General features: G+C 19.2%; 6 protein-coding genes across 11 annotated transcripts; 3 read left to right on the top strand and 3 right to left on the bottom strand.

Moving 5' to 3' along the window:
* Positions 1-416: 416 nt before the first annotated feature.
* LOC122720991 (protein jagunal) lies at positions 417-1,664 on the bottom strand. The gene is made up of 4 exons (XM_043948158.1): positions 1,355-1,664; positions 1,041-1,182; positions 762-977; positions 417-652 (listed from the first exon to the last, which is right to left on the bottom strand). Exons 1-4 carry the CDS (start codon positions 1,444-1,446, stop codon positions 524-526), a joined length of 579 nt encoding a protein of 192 aa, XP_043804093.1. The 5' UTR covers positions 1,447-1,664; the 3' UTR covers positions 417-523.
* Positions 1,665-2,177: 513 nt separating this feature from the next.
* Positions 2,178-4,292, top strand: LOC122721087 (tRNA (adenine(58)-N(1))-methyltransferase catalytic subunit TRMT61A). Of its 2 annotated transcripts, XM_043948345.1 has the most exons (5): positions 2,178-2,233; positions 2,809-3,078; positions 3,257-3,529; positions 3,698-3,867; positions 4,074-4,292. In XM_043948345.1, the coding sequence occupies exons 2-5, from the start codon at positions 2,844-2,846 to the stop codon at positions 4,245-4,247; spliced, it is 852 nt and encodes a 283-aa protein (XP_043804280.1). In that variant the 5' UTR covers positions 2,178-2,233; positions 2,809-2,843; the 3' UTR covers positions 4,248-4,292. The 2 variants fall into 2 exon arrangements, with proteins under 2 accessions (XP_043804280.1, XP_043804279.1); XM_043948344.1 differs by lacking the exon at positions 2,178-2,233 and having other exon boundaries at positions 2,639-3,078.
* Positions 4,293-4,403: 111 nt separating this feature from the next.
* On the bottom strand, positions 4,404-7,047 carry LOC122721086 (tubulin gamma-2 chain). Its single transcript, XM_043948343.1, has 9 exons — positions 6,884-7,047; positions 6,344-6,546; positions 6,101-6,247; positions 5,902-6,038; positions 5,612-5,806; positions 5,410-5,521; positions 5,131-5,262; positions 4,815-4,997; positions 4,404-4,659 (listed from the first exon to the last, which is right to left on the bottom strand). The coding sequence occupies exons 1-9, from the start codon at positions 6,930-6,932 to the stop codon at positions 4,456-4,458; spliced, it is 1,362 nt and encodes a 453-aa protein (XP_043804278.1). The 5' UTR covers positions 6,933-7,047; the 3' UTR covers positions 4,404-4,455.
* Positions 7,048-7,582: 535 nt separating this feature from the next.
* On the top strand, positions 7,583-20,055 carry LOC122721081 (transcription factor IIIB 90 kDa subunit). Its single transcript, XM_043948331.1, has 15 exons — positions 7,583-7,716; positions 8,102-8,315; positions 8,444-8,528; positions 8,644-8,780; positions 8,971-9,075; positions 17,495-17,644; positions 17,865-17,958; positions 18,039-18,171; positions 18,262-18,358; positions 18,511-18,666; positions 18,772-18,857; positions 18,937-19,174; positions 19,266-19,440; positions 19,534-19,715; positions 19,814-20,055. The coding sequence occupies exons 2-15, from the start codon at positions 8,102-8,104 to the stop codon at positions 19,945-19,947; spliced, it is 1,986 nt and encodes a 661-aa protein (XP_043804266.1). The 5' UTR covers positions 7,583-7,716; the 3' UTR covers positions 19,948-20,055.
* Positions 11,744-17,145, bottom strand: LOC122721082 (BTB/POZ domain-containing protein 6-B). Of its 2 annotated transcripts, none has more exons than XM_043948332.1 (7): positions 16,862-17,145; positions 14,831-15,112; positions 14,578-14,725; positions 14,299-14,515; positions 12,746-12,932; positions 12,479-12,657; positions 11,744-12,392 (listed from the first exon to the last, which is right to left on the bottom strand). In XM_043948332.1, the coding sequence occupies exons 1-7, from the start codon at positions 16,956-16,958 to the stop codon at positions 11,928-11,930; spliced, it is 1,575 nt and encodes a 524-aa protein (XP_043804267.1). In that variant the 5' UTR covers positions 16,959-17,145; the 3' UTR covers positions 11,744-11,927. The 2 variants fall into 2 exon arrangements, with proteins under 2 accessions (XP_043804267.1, XP_043804268.1); XM_043948333.1 differs by lacking the exon at positions 16,862-17,145 and adding an exon at positions 15,670-15,803.
* Positions 20,056-20,957: 902 nt separating the features above from the next.
* Positions 20,958-23,377, top strand: LOC122720932 (COP9 signalosome complex subunit 5). Of its 4 annotated transcripts, XM_043948043.1 has the most exons (6): positions 20,982-21,108; positions 21,359-21,473; positions 21,940-22,098; positions 22,223-22,457; positions 22,542-22,736; positions 22,812-23,377. In XM_043948043.1, exons 3-6 carry the CDS (start codon positions 21,947-21,949, stop codon positions 23,262-23,264), a joined length of 1,035 nt encoding a protein of 344 aa, XP_043803978.1. In that variant the 5' UTR covers positions 20,982-21,108; positions 21,359-21,473; positions 21,940-21,946; the 3' UTR covers positions 23,265-23,377. The 4 variants fall into 4 exon arrangements, with proteins under 4 accessions (XP_043803979.1, XP_043803978.1, XP_043803977.1 ...); XM_043948044.1 differs by lacking the exon at positions 21,359-21,473 and having other exon boundaries at positions 20,958-21,108; XM_043948042.1 differs by lacking the exon at positions 20,982-21,108 and having other exon boundaries at positions 21,287-21,473.
* The last annotated feature ends 2,367 nt before the right edge of the window (positions 23,378-25,744 follow it).

The raw sequence follows: 25,744 nt of genomic DNA, 5'->3' as shown, positions 1-25,744 counted from the left end.
CAAATAAAATTTTGTTTCTAACTTATATTAATATTATTAAACAAAAATCAAACTTGCATGATAGCATTTTATTTTTTATATTTATTTAAATTTTATTAAATAATTAAACAAAGTAAATTGATAATTTTTTAAAAACATTCTTTGCTATTAGATTAATAATATATTAGATTAATGAAATAACAATAAATATTATATTTGGATCATTTAGGTAATTATTATAAGCATACAAAAAAAGTTAATTTATTTGAAATTTTATTTTATTTTTGTTATATAATTTGTTTTATTTAGTATATAAATTTATCATTTTTATTTTTTTTAACATTAATTATTATTAAAATTATTTATAAAACCAAAATAAAAAATAAATTGTTTTAAAATATATAATCCATTCATTTGCATATATTTATATATACATATTTGCATGTTAACAATATTTTCACAGTTTTAATTTTTTTAAAGAATAATTGTATTATTAATGATATTTACAGATATGATCAAAATTCAAATAAATTTTATAATTACATTAATCTGCTTTTTTACTTCCTCGTGTTTTCCATGCTATTAAAAGATTCCAAGAAAAAAACAAAGAAAAAGAATGAACTTGTGATGCTAACAGAATAAATGCATACCATAACAATCCATATGGTAGATCCTAAAAATAAATTTTTATAATTTTGAATAATATTTTATATTAAAAAATTTAATATTTTAATAATATAGAATAATTTATTTATTTCCAATTATTTTATTTAAATTTATACCTGCCAAAAATGAATTTCATCTGTTTTACCAATAGTTAAATATTTCCAAACATCCTTAAAATAATAAATAAGTGCATAAAGTAATGGACCATATCCTAATAGAATGATACCTATCATATATTGTTTTAATGTTTTAATTTTATTTTTTTTAATAGCAGATAATGCAAGAAAATTTAAAATTAAACTTGTACACCAAATATATTCCCACCATAGAGGCTATAAGAAAAAAAGATATTAATTCAATATTTTATATTAAAAATCATATTAAAAATTATATACCTGTGGTACTTGCAATTCTTCAATTTCCAAAATGAATATATCCAAATGATCTAAAATATCAGCTTGTAATTTGGCAAGCATAACAAAGAAAAGAAGATAATGAAAAAATATACAATATTTCAGTCTTGATTTATTTGTTGCACTAAAAAAAATATATATTTTAATTTTTTAATTAAATTCTAATAAAAATATTTTATTTTTAATCATTGTTCTTTCATCACTTTATTGATATTAATTTCTAAAATATTAATATCAAATAATTTTTAAAATGAAAAAAAAAATCTTATATATTATTTTTATTATGTTTTAATTACCTGATTTGATAGTGACTAGCAATTTTTTGTCTATGATTAAAATCACTTCCATCTGTACCCAAAGCTTGAGATAGTGTAACTTTTGAAGCCATATTTTGAAATTATTATGACTAAGATGTAAGAATCACGTATTAATTTTAATAATAAATATTTATATATAAACAATTTTCAAGCTGCAATTCACGATAAACTATTCGGTATTTCATTACCAAATATTTAACTATTTTTAAACTTTTAGAAGCTCTGTTAGTAGTCCCATGGGTCACGGATCTGTGCAAATGTGTCACTTTTATTAAGTCACGTTTTCATTTCATAAAAATTGAATATCGTTTTTGTTGATTTTCTTTTTATATTATTTTTATAAATAAATATTTTTAATTACTATAATATATTATTTTTTATTTTTCAAAAATATATAAATCAATGATACATAAATACAATTTAAAAATTTAAAAAATTATATATAATTATTTAATATATGGATAAATAAAACAAAGTAAAGATTATCATTATAAATATTATTTTCACATTTATTTAATTATATAATCATTTATTATATTTTTAAAAAATTTATAAAACAAATAATACAATTTGATTTTGTGCAAAATTATATATTATACATTATATTATATATTAATAATTTATGTATGTATGTTTATATATTATATAATTTATTTTTGTGAGTATTTTTGTGTGTGTATTTGTATTGTATTGTATTTGTATATTAATTTTTTATTATAATAATAAGAGAAAAATGACAGCTGCACATAATAAAAAATATATATTTTATACATATATATTCTATACCTATTGATATACTTATTGATATAGTACTTACAGTTTTTATTTTGATAAATTTATATGTAAATTTGAACACGGGTATGAGAAAATGATATAATTTTAAATTTGAAACAATAATTAAAATTTATTTAAAATGTTGCAGAATATTAAAACAATATAACATCGTAAAATATATTAAAAAAACATATTAAAAAAAATTCAAATTTATATTGTATAAAATTTTATACATAAAAATTTATGTATAAAACAATGCGTATAAAATATAAATGTATAACAATAATATAATATAAAACAATAATTTCTATTAATTATATTATTATAATTATATTATAATATTAATTATTATATTAATAGCAAATAATGAAATTTTTATATAATTATGAAAATATTAAATTGACATATAATTTAAAAATTATATTATTTTAAAAATTAATATAATATAATAATATTTATATATATATATTATATAATATATTAAATAAATAAATTAATAACATCATATAATATAAAGTGGAACATAAATTATTATATTATTAAATAAAAATAAATCTTTTATATTTTTATCAAAATGAGTTTTAATAAAGTAAAAGAATTCATAGAAGAAGGAGATGTGGTAATTTTATATTTAGGACCTAATAATATGCATTCTTTAGAAATCAAACCAAAAATATTCAATAAAAAAGGTAAAATGGTTGATAACATTTTTCAAACAATTTATGGAGCACTCAAAGTATTTTCTCTTGTGGGACAAAAATATGGAACTAAGATACAACTTTCTCGAGGATGGGTATATGTATTACAACCAACACCAGAACTTTGGACATTAACAGTTCCACATAGAACACAAATTATTTATAGTCCTGATATAAGTTTAATTATGTATTTAATGGATTTAGCACCAGGAAGTATAATTATTGAAACAGGTTGAAACAAATATTATTGTCATTTATTTACCAAATATTTGTTTGCTTTAATTTTAAAAATATTAAATTATATAATAAAATTTTGTTAATATTATCTGTAATACATTAAATTATATTAAAGTTTTTACTATTATCTTATTTATTATTAATTTTTTTTTATATTTCATTACTTCATTAGGTACTGGAAGTGGATCTCTTTCTCATGCTCTTATTCGTGCAATTCGTCCCCATGGCCATCTTTATACATTTGATTTTCATGAGGAACGTGTAAATGTTGCTCAAGCAGAGTTTAAAAGACATGGACTTGATAAATTTGTAACTTCAAATTATAAAGATGTTTGTATGGAAGGATTTGGAAAACAATTAGAAAACAAAGTGGATGCAATTTTTTTAGATCTTCCATGTCCATGGTTAGCAATAGATCATGCAGTATGTACTTTAAAAAAATCAGGTATAAATTATAATATTATTTTAATATTTATTTTTTATATTTATTTTAATTTATTAATATATTTTATAATGTTAATTTATTAATATATTATTAATAAATTATATTATTAATATAATAAATATAATTAATTGTAAATAAATGATGTTTTTAATTTTATTTTATTTTTAGGTGGAAAATTATGTTCTTTTTCTCCTTGCATTGAGCAAGTTCAACGTACTTGTGCAAAATTGATATCAAAAGAATTTATTGAATTGAATACATATGAATGTTTACAAAGAGAAGTAAATGTACAATATAGAAATCTTTCTATATTGGAATTGGAATGCTTAAAACATGAGGTATATATAATAAATACAATATATGAAATTTATATATGATAGAGCATAAGTGAAATCTTCATTTATTAAATTATTTTTCATTTAATTTTCATAAAAAAGAATTATATTATAGTGTAAATAATATGTTCTTTATTTATATCTATATTTTATATTTTAAATAATATTAAACTTTAAAAATACTAATATAATGTTTTTAAATTATTTAGCATAAAGATGAAGATATAGAACAACAAAATAAAAATGAAAAACAAGAACAAACAAAATTGCTAACGGTAACGCATGCTCGTTCTTTACCTGGTCATACAGGATTTATTACAATTGCTACATTACCTCCATTGTATGCACGAAAGTTAGAATTGAATTTAGAATCCAAAAATTAAAAAAATTTTAAATTGTTACAGAATATTAAAAAAATTATTTTACTATATAATATTAAAACTTATTTTTTTCCATATAATTTCAATTCTAGACAAAATAATTTTTAGTAGATTTTACGAATGATTTATAATGAATTAAAGTAATGAAATAAATATTTATCAAATTAATTTTTTACTTGTATTAATGATCTCATTAAAAATATAAAATATTTTATGTTTCTGTCTTGCTAGGATTCCAGGATAAATAATCAACTCGTGTGGCTGCTTGATATTCTTTTACCAAATATTCAACAACTTCTCTAGAATTGTCCAATTCATTTAAATTATCTTCAAACATTTTTTCTTTACGAAATTGTTCTAAGAATGCTTCTCGTTTTCGTAATTTATCATACTGTTGTAAGGCACGATCAAATAACTGAAATGTGTATATATAATATTATAACTATAACATTTAATATTTAACAATTATCTCATACGTAAATATAATAATTATTAAACAATTTTAAAAACTTATATTTAATAATTAAAATAATTCAGTGTTTTTAATATAAAAATATTTTTATATCTTACTGATGATATATTAGTATGATTAGCTAACATTAAACCAGATACTCTGTGTGCTGTTTGGATATATGGCGATTTTCTTGAAAGAGCTACTTGTATGCTAGCAGGACCCCAAGGTATAAATTGTGCAAGTTTCCTTTCTCTGATTCTTTGCAAAGATTTATGAACTTGAGTTGGATCAACTTCACCCTAAAACATTGTACTTATTAAATTATTATTTTATATATCTATAATAATTTAAATTAATTATAAATTATTTTTTTTATTAATTTAATATTAACTTTTATTCTTGATTTTAATATTTTGAATGAATAAAACTTACTTGAATGATATTTAAAATGGATATATAACAATGAGATGCATTTCTATCTAATGCTGTAGAAACCATCATATTTTTTGGTTGTAATAAACGTCTCATTACATCTAATACAGAAGTTTTTCTTACAGAAGCTCCCTATTAATCATTAATTAATTATGCATTAGAAATCAACAAAATTTTTCAAAATGTTTTATCAACTATATCTTCTTCTAATTTTTAATTTTATTATAAAATATTTATTTTAAAATAAAAAATTATGTTATGTATTTATGAAATATTTACTTCTTGATCTGTAGTAAGAGGAGTATAACCAGTCATAAGAAAATGTAATCTTGGTGTTGGTATTAATGGTGCAATTAAACCAACTAAATCATTGTTCATATAAGAAGGATACCTAATATTACATGTAAATTAATTAAAAATTGAATAACTTTTAAAAGTCAATGTAACTTTTCAAACAAAATAAATGTAAATGATACACTACCGAAGTGTGGTGGTACTAACAGACATTATTGTAGAAACAAGTTTATTAATTTGTGTAAAGCTAGGATTTTGAATATGAAGTCTATCTGATGCTATTCTATTAAGTGCTGTGTTATCTAAAACAACAACACAATCAGCACATTGTGTCAGCCTTTTTAAAGTTAATAAAGAATTATATGGTTGTACTACTACATCACTGAAAAAAATTTTCTCATTATATTTTGTATGTTGTTATTAAAATTAAATGTACATTAAATGTATTATTTTAATTATATAATATAATTTCAATACCTTATTTCATCTTGATTTGGAAAAACACTATATGTTTCAATTAATTTTTTTGGAAATCTATCTGCAAGAGATTCTAGCATAAATGAACCCATACCTGAACCTGTTCCACCTGCAATAGAATGACATAAAACAAATCCCTGTAAATAAAAATAATATTATAAATTAAGTCAATCAATTTAAATAAAATAATTGTGCATACCTCTAAACTATCACTTCCATCTGCTTCTCTATCTAAAATATCAAAAATTTCTTCTTGTAATTTCTCTCCTTGATGATAACCAGATGCCCAATTATTTCCAGCACCACCTCCATGTTTTGATAAATAAATATTCTCCGGATTATATAACTTGTAAAAAATAATGTTTATAGTAAATATATATTTTAATAAAAACATGAAATTAAATAATATTAAATAAATTTATAGAAATATAATAATAAATACCTTTGAATATGGAGAATTCATAATTGTATGAATTACTCTAGGTTCTAAATCTAATAATACTGCTCTTGGTATATAATGTTCATCATCTGATTGATAAAAAAATACATCTTTTCTATCAGTTCCTTCTGTTGCATAATCTTCTAAAATACCTTCTGGACTAATACCATGTTCTGCGCATAACTTTTTCCAGAACTCAAATCCAACTGAAAATAATAATTATTTCATTTTTTTTATTTTTCTAAAATAATAATAAAATATTATAATATATTTTATAAATATATTCTTAAAACAAAACTTTAGTTTTCTATTTTTATAATGAATATTACAATTCTAAATATTTTCTAAATAATTTTTAAATATTTTAATAAAAAATATTAAATATATCAAAGATTATTTTATTAAAATAAATTAGTGAAATAATAAATATTAGAAATAATTAAAAATATTTTATTTGATAATAATATATCGATAAAAAAAAACATTTTATAAAATATTATATAAAAATATTTTTATAAAATTATGAATTATACAATTACTTACTTTGATTGCCACATTGACCAAGTTGTAAAGTTATCATTTCACAAGGCATTTTAAATTTGTTATTTTATTCTTATCTTGAACAAATTATATTTATTTAACTTTAATTTTAGCGCGATGAACCTTTAATTTGATTAATATTTCACGTTATCATTTCATATTATAAATATATTTTTTACAAATATTTTATTAATATATAATATATAATTATTTAAGTTATATAAATTAAAATATATTTAAATCTAGATAATAGAATTATATGCATATAAAGAATAATAATATTCGAGTTATTGCAATTATATTATATTATAGATGGTGCTATGTTAAGCTATGTAATGTCTTTGCTTAAAACTTCAATCAATTTAAAATTGTAAGCAAAATTTTCATAAGTAATAAATTTAAATTATAATATAATAATATAGAAAAGAAGATTTTTAAATTATTTTGAATAATTAATATTAGAGAGAGAGAAAAATTATTTTGTAAATATATTTAAAAAAAATAATAATTTTTATATTTAAAATAGTACAAAAATAAATTATATATTAAGTTAATCAAAATTATTTTTTTATTTTTATTCAATTATTGAAATTATTTTAAATTCTAATATATTGTAGTTACAAATGATTACATGAAAATCAATGTTATTTCAAAAGCTACATTTGCATGATATACAATAGAAAGCGTTGCAAATCAACTAAGCTAGTATATGCACTTATTTTTTTCTATCCATTCAACCTTTATGTCATGTTGTGACAATGTGTACTTTCAATTTAACCTATTAAGATAAAAATTAAATTTATTTTAAGTCTTCGCATTCTTACATAAATTAAAATGTAAGTATTATTTTGTTATATTATTTAACATGGCATTACTTAACATGGTTATTTAATTTATAATTTTAATATATTATGGTTTTAATAATCTATAATTAATATAAAGAATAGAGAATAATTTAAAAATATGATGCAAAATTATTTTTTTTAAATTATTTCTCAATATAATGAAAATAATTCTTCTATTTATTTTTATAAATATCTTGATTTTTTAAAGAATATTTAAAACATTTAAAATCATTAAAAAATTAGTTACTTACTTTATACAATATTTTAATTAATTGATACATATATATTTTAAATTAAATTATTTTTACCATAAATATGATTTTATGTTTTTAATAATAAAAATTTTTCTATAAATGACAATATTAACTTTTAACAGATGTCTGGAAGTAAGTGTCGAAATTGTGGATCTACGGATATTGAGACAGATCCAGCTCGGGGAGATGCAGTCTGTACAGAATGTGGATTTGTATTAGAAGATCAACTCATTGTTAGTGAAACAGCTTTTAAAGAGACACCATCTGGTAATATGATGGTATTGGGTCAATTTGTTGCTAATGATAGTACTGGAGGAGCTACAGGATTTGGAGCAAGTATGTTATCATAAAAAATATGATTAAATATTACTTATTCTATATATATTTTTTTCTCTATATATATTTATTTATTTTTTATAAAATTCGTTTTAAAAAATTAAATTTAATAATTTTTATATTTATAGCATATCATGTCAATGGAAAAGAATCAAGAAAAATAACATTGCAAAATGCAAAAAAAGGAATAACTCATTTATGTATGCAATTACAGTATGTAAATTTTTTCTATTTTTTATAAGAATATTATTATATTTAAATTATTTATTATTCTTTTTATATAATTCATAAAATATTGTATATCCTGTATATTCTATTTTTTTAATAGATTAAACCAACATTGTATTGATACATCTATGAATTTTTATAAAATGGCATTGAATCGACAATTAACTCGTGGAAGGAAACAAGCACATAATCATGCAGCTTGTGTTTATATTACTTGTCGTACAGAAGGCACTGCACGTATCCTTTAAATTTTAAAAAGAAAAATAAGATCTTATAATTATATTTTTAAAATTTATTTTTGTTAATTTATATCTATTTTTAAATATAAAATATTTGGTTTAATATGAAATCTTTTTAATATATAATTTCAATTTTTTTTAAATATGATAACTTTTAAAATTAGATTTATACTTAACTAAGTAATTAGATATGCTTATTGACATCAGTGATGTTCTTCAAATTTGTGTTCATGAATTGGGACGCACATATCTAAAGTTTACACAAGCTCTTTGCATCAATATACCTTCAGTAGGTGAGCATTTTATAAATTTGCATGATACAAACTTTTTTTATTTTTCTTTTTGCTATGACTCAAAAATAGAATATTATTTTATAAAAATAAAAATCTTTCAATATTATTTTATTTTTTATATTAAATGCATTAAATACATTTTGTAGTGATATTTCATATCTAGTGCAATAAAATAATGATAAATAATTTAGAAAAATCGATATAAAAAAATTTATATTTAATTTTTATAATATCTATTTTTATTTCTTAATAATCTTAGGTAGATTATTGTATAATTATTTTTCATGAAATTTTACTAGTTAAAATTACAATTTTTTGATGAAAATTTTATGATTTTTTAATTTTATTATTGAATTTAAATTGATATATTATATTATAAATACATAATAAATAAATACATAATAATTAAAACTAAACAATTTAAAATTTTTGAAGTTACTATAATTATTATATAGTTAATATAAATTTTTATATTTTTATATTTTTATATTATTATATAATTAATATAAATTTTTATATTTTTTTTATAAAATAAAAAAATTTTTTAAAATAAAATTTGATTTAGGATAATTAAATTAATTTGCTTTATTTTTCAAATATAAATTTTTATAAATTATTTTTAACAAATATTAATTAATATTACATTTATTAGTTTTTAAAATAATAAAATTAAACAAATAATTTCTTATGCATATTATCATTTTATATTATATTAAATTATATTATATTAAATTAAATTATATTATATTATATTATATTAAATTAAAATTTAATGATCAATAATATTAAAATTGTTTTCAATATTTGTTTTGTTTTCAGTTTATTTAAAAATAATGTAATATATCAGTCAATTCTATTATAATAGTAATTCAAAAGTATTAAAATACTTTATGATATACTTTATATATATATATATATAAGTATACAATATAAGATCACTATTTTTATATAAGATTCTTATATAAGATATTTATTTAGATTTATTGCTTATATAGAAATTTTCAATTACATTTTTCATACCTTAATATTTAATATATAATATTAAATAATGAAATTTTAAATAGCATTAAAAAATTTAAATTAAAAAAATGAAACTAAATATCTTACTTTATTAATAATAAATTAATAATTTAAATTCAAATTAACTATTCACTTGAACATTTTAATATTATTTTAAAACATATAATTGATATTCATTTTTTTTAAATACCAATTTTAAACTAATTTATATTCAAAATTTATTTATTATTTTTTTTTTTTTTTTGGCACTTGCCAATCATGCTAACAATAGGAAGGCATTGTTTTGTACATTTTATTATTATTGAAATATTGCAATTCATTGTACTTTTTTAAATAGTAGTTACTATTTTGTATTTGATGCCAGATTCTATGGCATTATTAAATACAATATAATGTTTACTTTAAAAAAAATGATAATTATAGTTATAATATAATTACTTATATTATATGTATATATTTTATCTTGAAATTATAGAATTTTTTTTCTATTTTTTTTAGGATTAGGATTAATTAAGATTAAATTATAAAATTATATAAATATGTTTGAAATATTTTAAAATGTTTATATGAAATATTGTGATTTTTATTGTATATAAAAATGCTATTTTATTTTAAGGATCTATGCTTAAATATTTCTTTCAATAATTTAATAATCATCTTTTGCAATATATTAATACTTAAGAAGTTAAAGAGGAAAATAAAATATATATTTTCTTTTTTCCTTATTGATATAATATAAAAAATAAAATAATGATTAAATAGAAAACAAATATTGTTGTTCATAGGCAGTTTCAATCATAATATTATATTATACATAGATTAAAATTATTTTTCATTAATTGTGGCATGTTCTAAAATACGCGAATACATCGAATAAAAGTAAAAACAATATAATCTTCTTTCATAAAATGACGCTCTACATTGTTCATTTTAAATTATTTTTAAATTATTTTAAAAAGAAAGTTATCATATATATATTTTTTCAATTGAAAATTAATTAATTGTGATAACAATATAGATTCAAAAATTAATTGATCCTTGTATATTTTTTTATATCATTATTAACAATAATTTTAAGATAGTAAATCCTTTTAAATAGCACTTATTAACTTTCTCAATTATTTTCTATTAATTTAAAGATCATCTTTACATTTTTTTTTCTATATGTTATCTAACAAATATTTTATATTCTTCAGTTGTATATTTACAAATAATGCATCAAATACTTATTATGCGAAAAACAATTTTTTTCGAAAAAAAAAAAAATAAATAAATTAAAAAATACGTGAATATGTAAAAATAGTAATAGACACACTCTCTTCTATAAAAAATATTAATTTAAAAAATTTAATTTTAATTTAAATATATTTATTTTATTAATTACCAAACAATATCTTTTATACTTTTTAGTTTTATTATTAGTTTTGATGTATAAATAAATATTATTTTATGTATTATATTTTATTTTTGTTTTATAAAAATAAGTTTTTAAGAAATCATTTATATTTTGCATTTAATGTATTATAAAACAAAAAATTTAATATAAGTAAAGAAATTATTATTTTTTAAATATTAGATAAACAATAACAAGAGTTATAAAATTATAATAAAAAAAACTATTAACTTTTTTTTATGAATTATTCACATATTAGGATTCTATATTAAATTTAAAATATAAATATTTGATATTTAAGAGTGTCTCTATTATACAAAATTCGTCATTGATTTAAAAATTATACGCAAATTAACAATTATATAAAATATTGAACAATGTTAAGGTACATGTTTTTAGAGACCATCAGTTAAACCATTATTTCTGTAATAAATTTCCATCAGTCATCTACTGGCGGTCCATAAAAAATTAATTCGGGTATTTGTCCGCCCTGTACACCAGTACCATTCGTACTTTCCGAACTGCATTGAAATTGAAAGTTTACATTACCAACTGTTATTTCTGACATGCCTTCTTGACCAAAATAACTCAATTCTCCTCCATCTAATATTACACTAGCTGTATAAAAGCATTCTGGTTCGATTTGAATTGGATTCTCAAAGTATACATGAAAAGTACTACTCGAACCATCAGAAAAAAATTTCGTACTATTTTCAGACAAAATACATCCCAATCTTTTAAGTTCAATGCGAACATTATAATCTGCAGCACCAGACGAGCTTCCATATAGTCCAAAACCAACAACAAATATCCTTTTGTCAACGCTAAATTGGATAGAATCACATCTGCCTCTATAACGCCATTGATTTGATCTATATGCACATGACTGAAACCTATGACATACCTGCAATAGAATGATAAAACAAATATATGATAGAATGATTACTTCATATTAAATTTAAATAAATGATTTTATTTTATGATATTTACTTGAGTTTTTAAACCTTGTCGGGGTTTAATAGGAAAACAAAGTTGAGGTTTATTACTAGCAGTAAAATGTAAGAAGACATCAATTGTTTCTTGTTGTGTTAAAATTCCAGTTTGGGCAGCACTATTAGCAAATTCTTCTAAATTCATAGCAGGAAGTCTAATTAAATACAAAGCAGATCCTAGAATAAAAAAAAAAATATTATAATATAATAATATTATATATTATATTATAATTTTTTTATTTAAAATTTTAAATTAAATATTTACCTAATAGACATCTTTGATTTGCCGATGAAGGTTCAAGTTCTTGTCGTATACATTCTGCAGTAGCCCATCTTAATGCAGCATCCCAAACATGTATTTCCTTACAGTTTAGTGTTTCTCGAGAAAGCACTGATTCAAGAGTATGAATATCAATATCCACAAAGCCATCTGACCTTAGTGCCATTTCTGCCTAAATTATATTAAATTTTATATATATTATCTTTATACAAATATTTTAATAAAAATATAATTTCTTAATAAGTAATAAATTTATTACTTTAGGAATTTATTTTTATTAATTTTATATTCATTATATATTGATTTTATATCAAATAAAATTAAAAAATTTTTTTTTTTTAAATTAAAAAATATAAAAAAATTAAAATCTATTAAAATTATATAAAAATATATTTATATATATAAAAATGATATATTATAAAAATATATATAAAAATATATAAAAATGAATTTCAAATTAAAATATAATTTTATTAATATTATTATTTATTTAAATAAATATTATTTTTTAAATAAATATTTCTATTATATGATAAAAGAAAGTTTAAAAATAAGAATAATTTTTTTTTAAAATTTAAATATTTTAAATATTTATCTCAAGAATACTATTCTTATTGTAAGAAACTAATTTTATAATTTTTTTAGGAAATTTTTAATTTGATTGAACAGTTTAATAATAATATATAATTTAATTTTATAATAATTTATTACAATTAAATGTTTTATGAATACTAATAGTATGCTAAAATATATAATATATATATATATTAGCATATATATATGTAAAAAATAAATTAAACAAATATATAATATACAATATATATACATTACAAGAAGATTCATGTTAGATGATTTTATTTTAGATTATTTTGTTAAAATGTATATTGTAAAATTGCATATTGATTTTTCTTAATTTTAATAATTAATGAATTACATTTTTATTAAGTTTATATATAAATTAATTGTGTGTAAAATTATATTTTAAAAATTAAAAAATATATTTTGTTTTTTTTTTCAATCAGTCTTTTTAATTATATTTAATTAATTTCATTAAAAAAGAAATAAGCAATTTTATCTTAAGTAATTCTGTCTTAAATTTTTTAATGTATAAAATAAATATAAATTATTTAAGTAATTATTGGATTAATATTACATGTTATTTTAGAAAAGTTATAACCATTTCTATGTTCATATTTCTCTATAAAATTATCTTCATAAGTTACATTTTGTGTTACTTCAATTTCTAATTTATTATCTGCAAAATAAGGTTCACTTCGAGTTCGAAATAGGGAAAATGATAATCTTTTATTGTTAAATTTACAACAATTATTCTCAGATAAACTGAAACAATGAGATACTACCGACAATCTATTCTTCACATTTCCATAATTATTATTTTTTGTTCTGTGAATAAATTGATATTCAGAATCTTTTAATTTATTATTCAAACAATTTGAGGAATTTGATTTACTTTTTAATGTTACATTTAAATTATCATTAAAAGTAAAAGATTTCAATATTCCTTTATTTAAACTTACTTGAGCATCTATAACTTCCCAGCAACGTTGCATAAGATCTGGTTCTTCAAACAAACGAGATTGACTTAAAAGTAAACATGCATTTTTTGCTGTTAAACTTGTTTCTAAATAATTAACACATGCTCTTGCTAAATGAGGGACTATATATTTTTTAGCAACATAAAGTGTTGCTAATACTGTATCAGCTTCTAATTGTACTTCATCACAATACATATATCTGAAAAAAAATTATGAAATAAGTAGTGAATAATTAATTATCATAAAAATTAAAATATTCACCTTAATAGAGCAAGAAAAGCAGCAGGTTCAACATCTGGTACTTCTATATCTCTTTTATTTTCTGCTAATCCACCATAAAACATAGCATAAAATACAGAACTACCAGTAGCTAAAACATACTTATGTGCTGGTATGGTTTGTGTATGACCTATAATGAAAAATCATATTTAATGTTATTTAATATAATTCACATATTATTTTATTTTTTTATTACTTCTAATATTAATATACATTCAATGATTTTATGAATTACCTGGACTACCAACAATAAATATAATATCAGCCATCAAATGATTGTTAAACATGGCAGCATTTCGTTCACGAACTGTAGGTTTTGTTGCTTGCCAATTAGGATCTTGTGTACAGTCTTCAGGTGATGACAAATTTAATTGTGCTAATGGAGATGATAAGGAAGACAATGGTGATGCAGGTGCACTTAGTGGTTGGTTTATTGTCCCTTCACGTTGTAATACAATGGAAGAAGATAATGGGCTTACAGTAGGTGGTGAATCTGATACAGGAATCAGTGATTCCGCTGAAATATATGTAACATCAAAATTTTAGATTTAAAAATTTTTTTCTATTCTTCATTATTTTATGATTAAATGACATGATCATAGTTAAATTAATTAAAATTAGTTTTGTAAAATTGTTATTTTATTACATTAAAACAATTTAACATATTCATAATTAATATATTCCATAAAAACTTAATGAAATTGTGATATTCTTAAATATTTTTTTATTTATAATATTCATTATGTAAAAATTAAAGTTAAAATATATTATAAAAATTTATTAATTATAAATAAATATTTAAAATAGAAATAATATAATTATAAAAATTGTATTATAATTATATTGTATTGATACATTTGAAACATAATTTTTTATATGTATTAAATATATTAAAAATTGATGAGGTTATACAAGATAATAATGTTTAAGTAAGATTATTTATTTTATAATTAATTAAACTTCTTTTCATACATCTATATTTTTATATATTGTCTTTAAGATGTTGTATAATTTATCACTTTTTTGCGATGCTTTAATTAAAACGAACACAAAACAAAATCATGAATATTTTACCCTTAGTATACATTATTCCACACGTTTAAAAATAATTTTGAATAGAATATTTTACTTTTTACAACATGGTAAATATTTATTATTTAGTATAGCTTCAAAACTTCTTCTCATATTCAAATATTATCACCACAAATATACACTTAACTATATATAAATACGTATCTATACATATAGGCGTAGCATATACTCTTAGTAAATTTCATCTATGAAAACTTCGAATAATATGTATTAAGCTCGGTTTGTTCCGTTTTTATTCGTATAATTTCGTAGATTTGTATGCACGTGATACGTATGTCAAATAAATGTGTATATGAATATATGTATTATTAGTATTACATATTTTAAATTATTTGCAGAATCAATATATTTTTTATCTATAATTAATATAGTTATTTTTTTTAAATAATTATTAATTATTTCAGAATAATTAATATAGAATAATATAGAATAATATAGAAAATGTTTTATAATAATATAGTAAAAAAAATTATTTAAAATATATAAAATCTAATTAAATTTAATTAATTAAAAATTATAAAAATATATACAATTATTTATATAATTTTAATAAAATATAAATTATTATGTTATATAATTACATAATAATTTATCATTATTTATTTTTATTAATTTATAAATTTTTTATAATTTTTATACTATATAAATAATATAATTAAAAATAAATTAAATGTTTAAAATATTTCTTTTATATTTTTTGATTTGACAAAAATATATTATTTTACGAAAAAAAAATTAAATAAAAAATTATAAAAAATAATTAAAATTTATTTTATAAAAAATATAAATATTTATATATATATATCATAAAATTTCATGTATTTTATTGTTATGTTAATTTATAAAATATATTTATATATACTTTATGTAATATTTACAATATCTAATTACATTAATTAAAATTATTTTTAATGAAATTATTTTTAATGAAATTATTTTCAAATCAAGTATACTTATTTCAAATTAAATACATTGTTAAAACATTATTAAATATTATTATATATACTGAAGTATAAACATTGCGCAAAACATCAATGTTCTCTAAAAAAAATTAAAATACGTAATTTTAAATAACTAATTTTTTATTTATTTATATTTAATTTAATAAATGTATAGATAGTATTTAAAATGCATATTATGTTTTTGTATATTTATATCTATAATTATCTCTCACCATTTAACCATGGATTAGTCTGTTTGACTGTGACGTTGTCTTGGAATCGTTTCATCGGCTTCGTTGATATTTTCGAGTAAAGATTTGACATGGCCATTGTCACTTTTTAAACTTGATGCCCGTTTTTTCTTAAATTACAACACAGAACGATTTTGGATTTCAGTTATATGGGCACCATGTCAGACGGGCGCTGGTTAGATAGTTCTGTACTTCGGTCGATAGGCAACTTAGGGCACGCGCGTCCATATATCGGGTGTTTCTCAAAAACGCAAATTTCGATCTGCGCAGTTATATATGTATGTACATTTGACAGACAGTGTTCACTTATAATTTAATATACGAATATTTAATATACATCTTATTATAATAAATTTTAAATAAAAATTATATGTTATCTTATATTTTATATTTTTTATCATCTTACTTTTTTTATTTAGGTAAAAGTAAAACATAATATTATATCTATTATGTTAAAATTTGAACAAAATTAATATGATATATAATATAATATTATATACATTGTATTTTAATAAAAGTAAAAAATTTATATTTTAATATATTTTAATTTTATATATTTTTTAAATTGTTAAATTTTTAAATTTTTTATATTTTTGATATTTTTTCCCTTTATAGATCCATGTTTATATATTATGAGATTTGCAAACAAATTGGAGTTTGGTGAAAAAACTCATGAAGTATCGATGACAGCTCTACGAATAGTCCAAAGAATGAAAAGAGATAGTATTCATAGTGGACGAAGACCATCAGGATTATGTGGCGCTGGTATTAAAAAATTTAATTTTTTCATAATTTAAATTTTTTTTAATTTTCATATAAATATTTATATCTTAATTTAATTCATTTTTTAAATTTTACATATAATTTTTATATAAACATTAATGTAAAATATTAAAAATAATACCGAATCATTAAATTAATTAAAAAAAAAAAGATCAAATTACGAAATTAAATTAAATCTTATAATAAATTAATTTTTGATTAGCTTTACTAATGGCTGCTCGATTACACGAGTTTAATAGATCACCTACGGATATTATAAAAATTGTAAAAGTCCATGAATCAACATTACGTAAGAGGTAAAAGATATTCAAATAAATTTATTTTTAAATAAATTTAAAATTAATAACTATTTTTTTTTATATGTTAAAATTTATAGACTTATAGAATTTGGTGATACACCTTCGAGCGCATTGACTCTTGAAGAATTCATGACGGTTGATTTGGAAGAGGAACAAGATCCTCCAGCTTTTAAAATAGCACGAAAAAAAGATAGAGAACGATTACAAAGAGTATAAATATTTTTATTTTATAGTACAATATATATATAATATTAATATAATATATATATAATTCTTTCTAATTTTATTTTTATTTTTTAGTTAGAAAATATAGATACAGAGATAAATGAATTGCAAGCTGAAATTGATAAACAGTTGGAAGATCATAGATTAGGAAAAGCAAAAAAACGAAAAGATGGTAATTGTAATAATAATTTAAAAATCAATTATTATTTGTTAAATATTTTTTTAGAAGAATAAAAATTTTGTTGTTGTTAATTACTTTTTGATTATAAATAAATTATAATAAATATAATTGATTATAAATAATAATAAAATATTAATTTTCAGCTGCTGTTATAGAAAAAGAAGATACTGATAGATTTATAAGAGAAAGTAATTTAGATGTAATTAAAAATTACGTTGAGAACGATATAGATGATCCTGATAATGAAATTCAAAATTCTGAATTAAATAATGCAAATAATCGATTAATTATTGGTCTCGGTAAGAATTCAATTAATTTTAGAAGGATGAAACAGAAAAATAAAAATATTTAATAAATTTCGATTATGCTAAATGTCATATTTAATAAAATTTACAATATTAAAGGTCCAAACATTGCTTCTATGGGATTAATATCAGCAAATAATCGAGAAAATGAAACGAAAGACTCAATAAACATAAATTTTGAAAATGTAAATAAAATTAATTCTATTAAAATAATTATTATTAACATTATTAATATTTATTAACATTTATTATTTTCTATTTTAGAATTCTGGAGAAATTGACGTCGCTGATTTAGATGATGAAGAATTAGATAGTTATATTATGTCTGAAAAAGAAGCGCAATTTAAACATAACTTATGGAATAAAGTTAATGCTGAATATTTAATTCAACAAAAAGAAAGAGAAGAAAAACGGCAAAAAGAAAAAGAAGAAGGTAAACCTGAGAAGAAACGACGGCGAACTACTAAACGTAATAAGAGTCAAGCTCCTGCAAATACTGCAGGTATAATATTATTAATATTATTAATCATAAATTGAATTATATTAATAGTTTAATTTTTTGTTAATTGTTAAAATTTTTTTAATATTATTAGGAGAAGCAATTGAAAAAATGTTACAAGAAAAAAAAATATCATCAAAAATTAATTATGAAGTATTAAAAAGTTTAAATGTGAATTTAAATACTTCAACTAAAGAGCAACAAAAAATTGAAGAACCAATTCAACCATCAAAAATAGAAATAAATAATATAGCAAGTTCTAGTAAAATGTTAATATAATATTTTTAATGTTAATTTTTTTTTTTAGAAGAAATATTAATTAATATTATATTTATGCTTGTCTTTTTTTTATTTTTATATAGATCTAATGTTTCTATTTCAATGAAAATTCAAGATAAGTCAATTACACCAATAACAAAGAAATTTCATTTAGTTAAACCACAGATTCAACAAACAAAAAAAGAAGAAATACAAACATCTGATGACATAGAAATTAGTGACATAACAGAATCTACCCTTTCAAGAATGAATGCTTGTGATATAGGTAAATTATTAGTTTTGATTTATCAACATTTTTTTTAAATTTAAATTTTATTTTGTTTAATTAATTATTATTCTATTTTATATTTATAAAATACATAGATGAAACAGATGATTACGTTGATGAGGATATTGAAGCTGATCCTACAGAAATGACTGTTGGAGAAATGCTTGGACAACATGGATCAGAAAATGAGAATGATTTTGGATATGGTTATGATGAAGAAGATTACTAATTATTTATAATATTGTACTTATTTATTTAATTATTTAATTAATACTTATTAAAACTCAGTAAAAAGACTGCTGTAAAATTATGTACAAATAAAGCATTTATTATTGTTTCTTCTTTTTTTTCTTTAAATATATATTTTAAATATATAATTTTTTTTTATATATATAATTTATTTATAATTTAATTTTATTTAGTTTTTCAATTTTAAATTTGAGTTACAATATTACAATGTCTAGAATTATTATAGTTTAATTTATTTCACTTCTTAAATCTTTTCATTTTGAAAAGCATTCTGAATAAAATTTATATAAATTTATATAAAATATATATAGAAATATAAAAATATAAAAATACAAAATATAATTATTAACATTTATTATATTTTTTCATGAAATTTTATCATGAAAATTATTTTTTTTTAATTAAAATGTATTGTTGTAAATTAAGAAGTTTTGAAAAAGAAATTGTGAAATGTATTGATGTATTCAATTTATTTCTCATCTTGATTATAATTATGCATATATCATAATCAAAATTCAACAATTATAGACAGAGAGCAAAAGAGTAGTAAAAGAAGTAAAAATAAAAAAGTAATAATAAAAGAAGAACGGAGATATTATAAAAAATAGATATTTAAATTAGAGTGTCGCAAATAAAACATAAAGGAAATGAGACTAAGATAGAGATAGAGTAAGAATTGATTGTTAGCACTATCTTAAATTCTAAAGACATTTTTTTCAAAAACAGGATAAGAATAAGAACAGGATAAGAATAGAATAAGAAACTTTCTGGAGTGAAAATTTTAGAACATATTCTATTTTTGAAAATATTTTTGGTATTTAAGAGATTGAGCTAATAATCAATTCTTATACTTCTTATGTTTTTTCTTCTATTAATTTTTGTTCTTTTTTTATATGTTTCATTTGCGGCATTCTGAAGATGGCGCTGATTTCAATATTTTTATGCTATTTCTATTCTTTTTCCATTACTCGTTATTCTCTTTGCTCTCCTTATCTACTCTGCAAAATTGAAAGTTGAAATTATTTTTAAAATTTACTCATCAAATGTTATCAAAAGTTACAAAAATAAGTAAAACATTGTGTGTCCTCTAAAACAAAACTTAAATTATTATAAGAATAAATTACGATATTTAAAGTAGACTGTAAATAAATACAATATATATTTTTTATAAAATATTTGTTTCTATGATATACTAATTAGTCCATGATATTTCATTCAAATTAGTATTTCTGTTTATAACGTTTCATGATATTATATATATGATTCTACAGATTCGTGTTATTATATTATTTATGCTTTATGTTAATTATTACCAATTTAAAAGTTTTAATTCGCATAAAACATGTAATTTGTTTTGAAAAAATAATAAATAATTAAAATTGTATTGATAGATGGCGTTAATAATGCAATGCATTAAAGACCAAAGTAACAGTCTATCATTATATTATAAATGTTGTTCAATTGGAAACAATCATAAGAAATACTAATTCAAAGTGTTGAATAAAAGTATGATTTTAGATCTTATTTTATATGTATATATTTTATGTTAAACGATTTGATAAAAATTTATAAATACAATTCAAATAATATGTATATATATATTATATATATATATATATATATATATATAATATACATTTACAAAATAAGTTCCTAAATATTCTTAAATTATGTGATATCAGTTTATATCAGTTTTATTTAATAATATGACAGTTAATTATTTTTCAAATTTTTATTTATAAAATATTGAACATTTAACATAATTAGTACAATAAATTTATTTTTTTTTATAGTTAATTCATATTATTATTATCAATTATAATATTGATCTTATTTAAATATTCTTCATCTAAACTACAAAAATCAACATATGATGATATTAAATTACAATAAAATTAAATAATCAATATATATAATAAATTAAATTATAATATTTTTATCTATTTTAAAATTTTTAAAACTTTGAATATAGATTGAATATGGCAAGCACTTCTTCTGATCAAAGCACTATTGCCAAAAAGACATGGGAAATGTCAAATAATATTGAAACAATCAGCACGGTTGATGAAATTTATAGATATGATCGAAAAGAACAACAAGATATATTAGCAGCAAAACCATGGGAAAAAGAGTATGTTATTTTTTATGTAATTATAAACTTTTAAATTAAGATATTTTATTTTAGATATTTTATATATTATTAAAACATATTTTCTTTGTTCTTTCTTTTAAACATGTATTTAATTATGTTTCAGTCCTCATTTTTTTAAAGATATAAAAATTTCTGCATTAGCATTATTAAAAATGGTTATGCATGCTCGTTCTGGAGGAACTTTAGAAGTAATGGGTCTTTTGCTTGGAAAAGTTGCAGCAAATACAATGATTGTTATGGATTCTTTTGCATTACCTGTAGAAGGCACGGAAACAAGAGTTAATGCACAAGCACAGGCATATGAATATATGACAGCATATATAGAAGCAGCTAAACAAGTATTTTTTTATCATTACAAATATAATTATTAAAATTATTAAAAATTTTTATTTATAATAAAATGTTTACTTTTAATAAATAAGGTTGGAAGGCAAGAAAATGCTATTGGATGGTATCATAGTCATCCTGGTTATGGATGCTGGTTATCAGGTATTGATGTATCTACACAAATGCTTAATCAAAATTTTCAAGAACCATTTGTTGCTATTGTAATTGATCCTGTAAGAACAATATCTGCTGGTAAAGTTTGTTTGGGTGCATTTAGAACTTATCCAAAGGTAAATATATATTTGTTAAAATATAGATATATAAAGAAATAACAAATAATAACAATATTTATTTAATATAAAAAGGGATATAAACCAGCAAATGAAGAGCCATCTGAGTATCAAACAATTCCTTTAAATAAAATTGAAGATTTTGGTGTTCACTGTAAACAATACTATTCTTTAGAAGTTTCTTATTTTAAATCATCATTAGATAGAAGATTATTAGATTCGTTGTGGAATAAATATTGGGTGAATACATTAAGTTCTTCTAGTCTTTTAACAAATGCAGATTATACTACTGGACAAATATTTGATTTATCAGATAAACTTGAACAATCAGAAGTTGCACTTGGAAGAGGATTTATTTTAGGTGGAACAGATCCCCATGATCGCAGCACTGTAGAAAAATTAATGAAAGCAACAAGAGATAGTTGTAAAACTACTATTGAAATTATTCATGGATTAATGGCACAAATAATCAAAGATAGATTATTCAATCAAGTTGGGTGTAATCCTATTGAATCTCAACAACAATAAATTATATATGAAGCATAATAATTAAAATTAATTATAATAATAAGATTGATCATAATAATTTAAAATTATTACGTAAAATGTATTTATAATATAACACTTTTAATTAAATTATAATAAAAAAAAAATAAATCTATCTTTTTATTATAATATATGTGTATATAATATTTTTTCTTAATATCTATATTGAAATTATTATTGCATAAAATGATTATTAAAAAACTATAAAATTTTAAGATTTAAAATCTAAAAATAAATAAGAGAAATGCATAAGCATTAATACAATATTTTCAAAGAATAATGGAATAAAAATACATTTTATTTTCACACCTTGAATCTCTAGAAAGTATATATACAGAATCTTTATCATTATTCAATATCCTCACAGTTGATTTATATATATTTATATTTATAAAACTAATATAATATTGAGAACAAGTAGGCAGAGTACATCCCACTGAAGGGCTGACTGTGTCATAGACTTTAAGACAAGGCCACTCAGAAACACACCCACCTGTTCTAGAATTATACATCGCATTCGTAGCGCACAACATATAAGGGACGGAGCTAAAATGCATACAGTTATACTGATAATATATTTACTAATATGTTCTGATAATTATGCTTTAAAAAAAATTTAGGAAAAAAAATAGTAAAAGAATTTATCAACTTAATCTTTCAAAATATTAGATTATTTATAATACTAGAATTAATCGCGCTTAAAATCTATATATTCATATAATTCTATTACAATAAGATAAATTAAATACAATTAAGTACAACTGTCTTGTAATTTCATTTACATAAAATCTTGAAAAAGATAAATATTTGCAAGTAAAGATGCTATTGCTACTTTTTACACAATTTATTGTGTATCGTTTCGCACAATTTAAACGCACATTCATTGTTAAATATTTGCTTCATATAGGAAGAAATAACATGTATAAAAAGATATGAATTTTAGTTTCAAAGATTAATTCAAAATTTTCAATTCATTCATACAATTTTCAAATTCATTAAATTAATAAAAATTTAAATTTTTAACTTTTTAAAAAATTAAAACATTTTCTTACATTTTTTTTTATATATTTAAATAAATTTTATAATAAAAAGGAATGTAAAAATATTTCTTTACATCATAATTTTTCTTAAATTTTTTGTTAGAAATATATAAATTTATATATTCTTAAAATAATATGTTACGAAACAAAATATAGCATATAAGTCATAATTTTGTTTTAGATTTTTATGCATAATGTTTTTTAATAATAATTTTTAATATAAATAAATATTTTTTAGTGAAATATATTTTTTCACAGTACAAAAACTTATATATATTACATTATAAAATTCTTGTAATAATTTTCGGATGATATAATTTTTAATATTCGATTTTCAAATAAATTGTGATTTGAATTCATATTTAGAGAAAATTCTTCTTTCATACGAATTTCTGTATAAAAAAAAATTGATAATTTTAAATAATTTCGTAAGTAAATATATATTTAAAAAATAAATTGACAACCAGAATTCAGCCCTCCAATAATGTCATATACTCCAAATACATTCAAAACAGTATAAACATCACCCATAACATTGTAAATATGGGATATAGCAAACGTACCCGCTACATGTATATGTATTTATGTGTAATTCCTTTTTTATCTAAAAAATTTTTCGTGAAAGAAGCAATGCTTCTCTACTAATTATTGACATGATAATGTATGTAATAAAGAATCTCATTTTACATTCTTCATAATAAGAATTTAATTATTTCTATTCTATTCTCACTGCAATTATTTAATTATTTACAAGGCAATTGCATCCATTTATTATTTATAAATATAGTAGAAAAGATCAATTATTATAACGAGATTTGTGTGTTTGTCGTTGATAATTGGGCAGCAATATTTTTAATGACAAACATCTTTTATCTGCATTGTTGATTAATTTTAATAATTTTTGTTATGTATGTTCTTTGTTTGAATTATCCTATATGAAAAATTATATACTAAATCAGAAGCTATACGATCATAAATTCAACAAATCAAATAACAGTGTTGCATGTAATATTGTTTTATCTGTCTAATATTTAATTAGAAAAAATATTTACACATTTCACAATACATGCAGCATAGTACAAGAGAAATTTTACATTCCTTTCTTTCCCTGTTGAAATTTAATTATTTCAATGTAATGATAAATTTTACTAATTTTTAAAAATTTCAAAATGAATATACATCATACCATCTGCTCACTAAGCATCTTTTTTAATCAATTACAAATCTATTTATTTATTTTATAATATAGAGAACTATTTATTTTATTAACAATATTTGTTTAAAGAGTACTAAAAATTGTTATTTATTATATAAATTTTCAATTATTTAAAAGAAATTTTATTTATCATTATATCCAATATGAAATTAAATTAAAACAATTTTTACATAAACTTATTTACAAAAATTATACTTATAAAAAGC

Source organism: Apis laboriosa, unplaced genomic scaffold (assembly GCF_014066325.1).
Source record: "Apis laboriosa isolate Shangri-la unplaced genomic scaffold, ASM1406632v1 scaffold13_cov153, whole genome shotgun sequence".
Classification (NCBI taxonomy): domain Eukaryota; kingdom Metazoa; phylum Arthropoda; class Insecta; order Hymenoptera; family Apidae; genus Apis; species Apis laboriosa.
The sequence above is the reverse complement of the archived record's forward strand: the minus strand, read 5'-3'. Positions and strand labels throughout refer to the sequence as shown.

Bases quoted from the DNA above. Each gene is read 5' to 3' on its own strand.
- LOC122720991 (XM_043948158.1), bottom strand. From the start codon at position 1,446: ATGGCTTCAAAAGTTACACTATCTCAAGCTTTGGGTACAGATGGAAGT. The intron at 978-1,040 runs GTATATAATTTT...TTTTTCTTATAG, and splicing joins AAGAATTGCAAGTACCACAG to CCTCTATGGTGGGAATATAT. The intron at 653-761 runs GTATAAATTTAA...ATTTATTTTTAG, and splicing joins ATGAAATTCATTTTTGGCAG to GATCTACCATATGGATTGTT.
- LOC122721087 (XM_043948344.1), top strand. From the start codon at position 2,724: ATGAGTTTTAATAAAGTAAAAGAATTCATAGAAGAAGGAGATGTGGTA. The intron at 3,079-3,256 runs GTTGAAACAAAT...TTACTTCATTAG, and splicing joins AAGTATAATTATTGAAACAG to GTACTGGAAGTGGATCTCTT. The intron at 3,868-4,073 runs GTATATATAATA...TAAATTATTTAG, and splicing joins TGGAATGCTTAAAACATGAG to CATAAAGATGAAGATATAGA.
- LOC122721086 (XM_043948343.1), bottom strand. From the start codon at position 6,932: ATGCCTTGTGAAATGATAACTTTACAACTTGGTCAATGTGGCAATCAA. The intron at 5,807-5,901 runs GTATTGAAATTA...AATTTTTTTCAG, and splicing joins CCAAATCAAGATGAAATAAG to TGATGTAGTAGTACAACCAT. The intron at 5,263-5,409 runs GTAAATATTTCA...AATGATTAATAG, and splicing joins CTCTTACTACAGATCAAGAA to GGAGCTTCTGTAAGAAAAAC.
- LOC122721081 (XM_043948331.1), top strand. From the start codon at position 8,102: ATGTCTGGAAGTAAGTGTCGAAATTGTGGATCTACGGATATTGAGACA. The intron at 8,529-8,643 runs GTATGTAAATTT...TTTTTTTAATAG, and splicing joins CATTTATGTATGCAATTACA to ATTAAACCAACATTGTATTG. The intron at 18,359-18,510 runs GTAATTGTAATA...ATTAATTTTCAG, and splicing joins AGCAAAAAAACGAAAAGATG to CTGCTGTTATAGAAAAAGAA.
- LOC122721082 (XM_043948332.1), bottom strand. From the start codon at position 16,958: ATGGCCATGTCAAATCTTTACTCGAAAATATCAACGAAGCCGATGAAA. The intron at 15,113-16,861 runs GTGAGAGATAAT...CATATATTTCAG, and splicing joins GACTAATCCATGGTTAAATG to CGGAATCACTGATTCCTGTA. The intron at 12,933-14,298 runs GTAAGTTTAAAT...AATATAATTTAG, and splicing joins GGGAAGTTATAGATGCTCAA to GCAGAAATGGCACTAAGGTC.
- LOC122720932 (XM_043948044.1), top strand. From the start codon at position 21,947: ATGGCAAGCACTTCTTCTGATCAAAGCACTATTGCCAAAAAGACATGG. The intron at 22,099-22,222 runs GTATGTTATTTT...ATTATGTTTCAG, and splicing joins GCAAAACCATGGGAAAAAGA to TCCTCATTTTTTTAAAGATA. The intron at 22,458-22,541 runs GTATTTTTTTAT...TTAATAAATAAG, and splicing joins ATATAGAAGCAGCTAAACAA to GTTGGAAGGCAAGAAAATGC.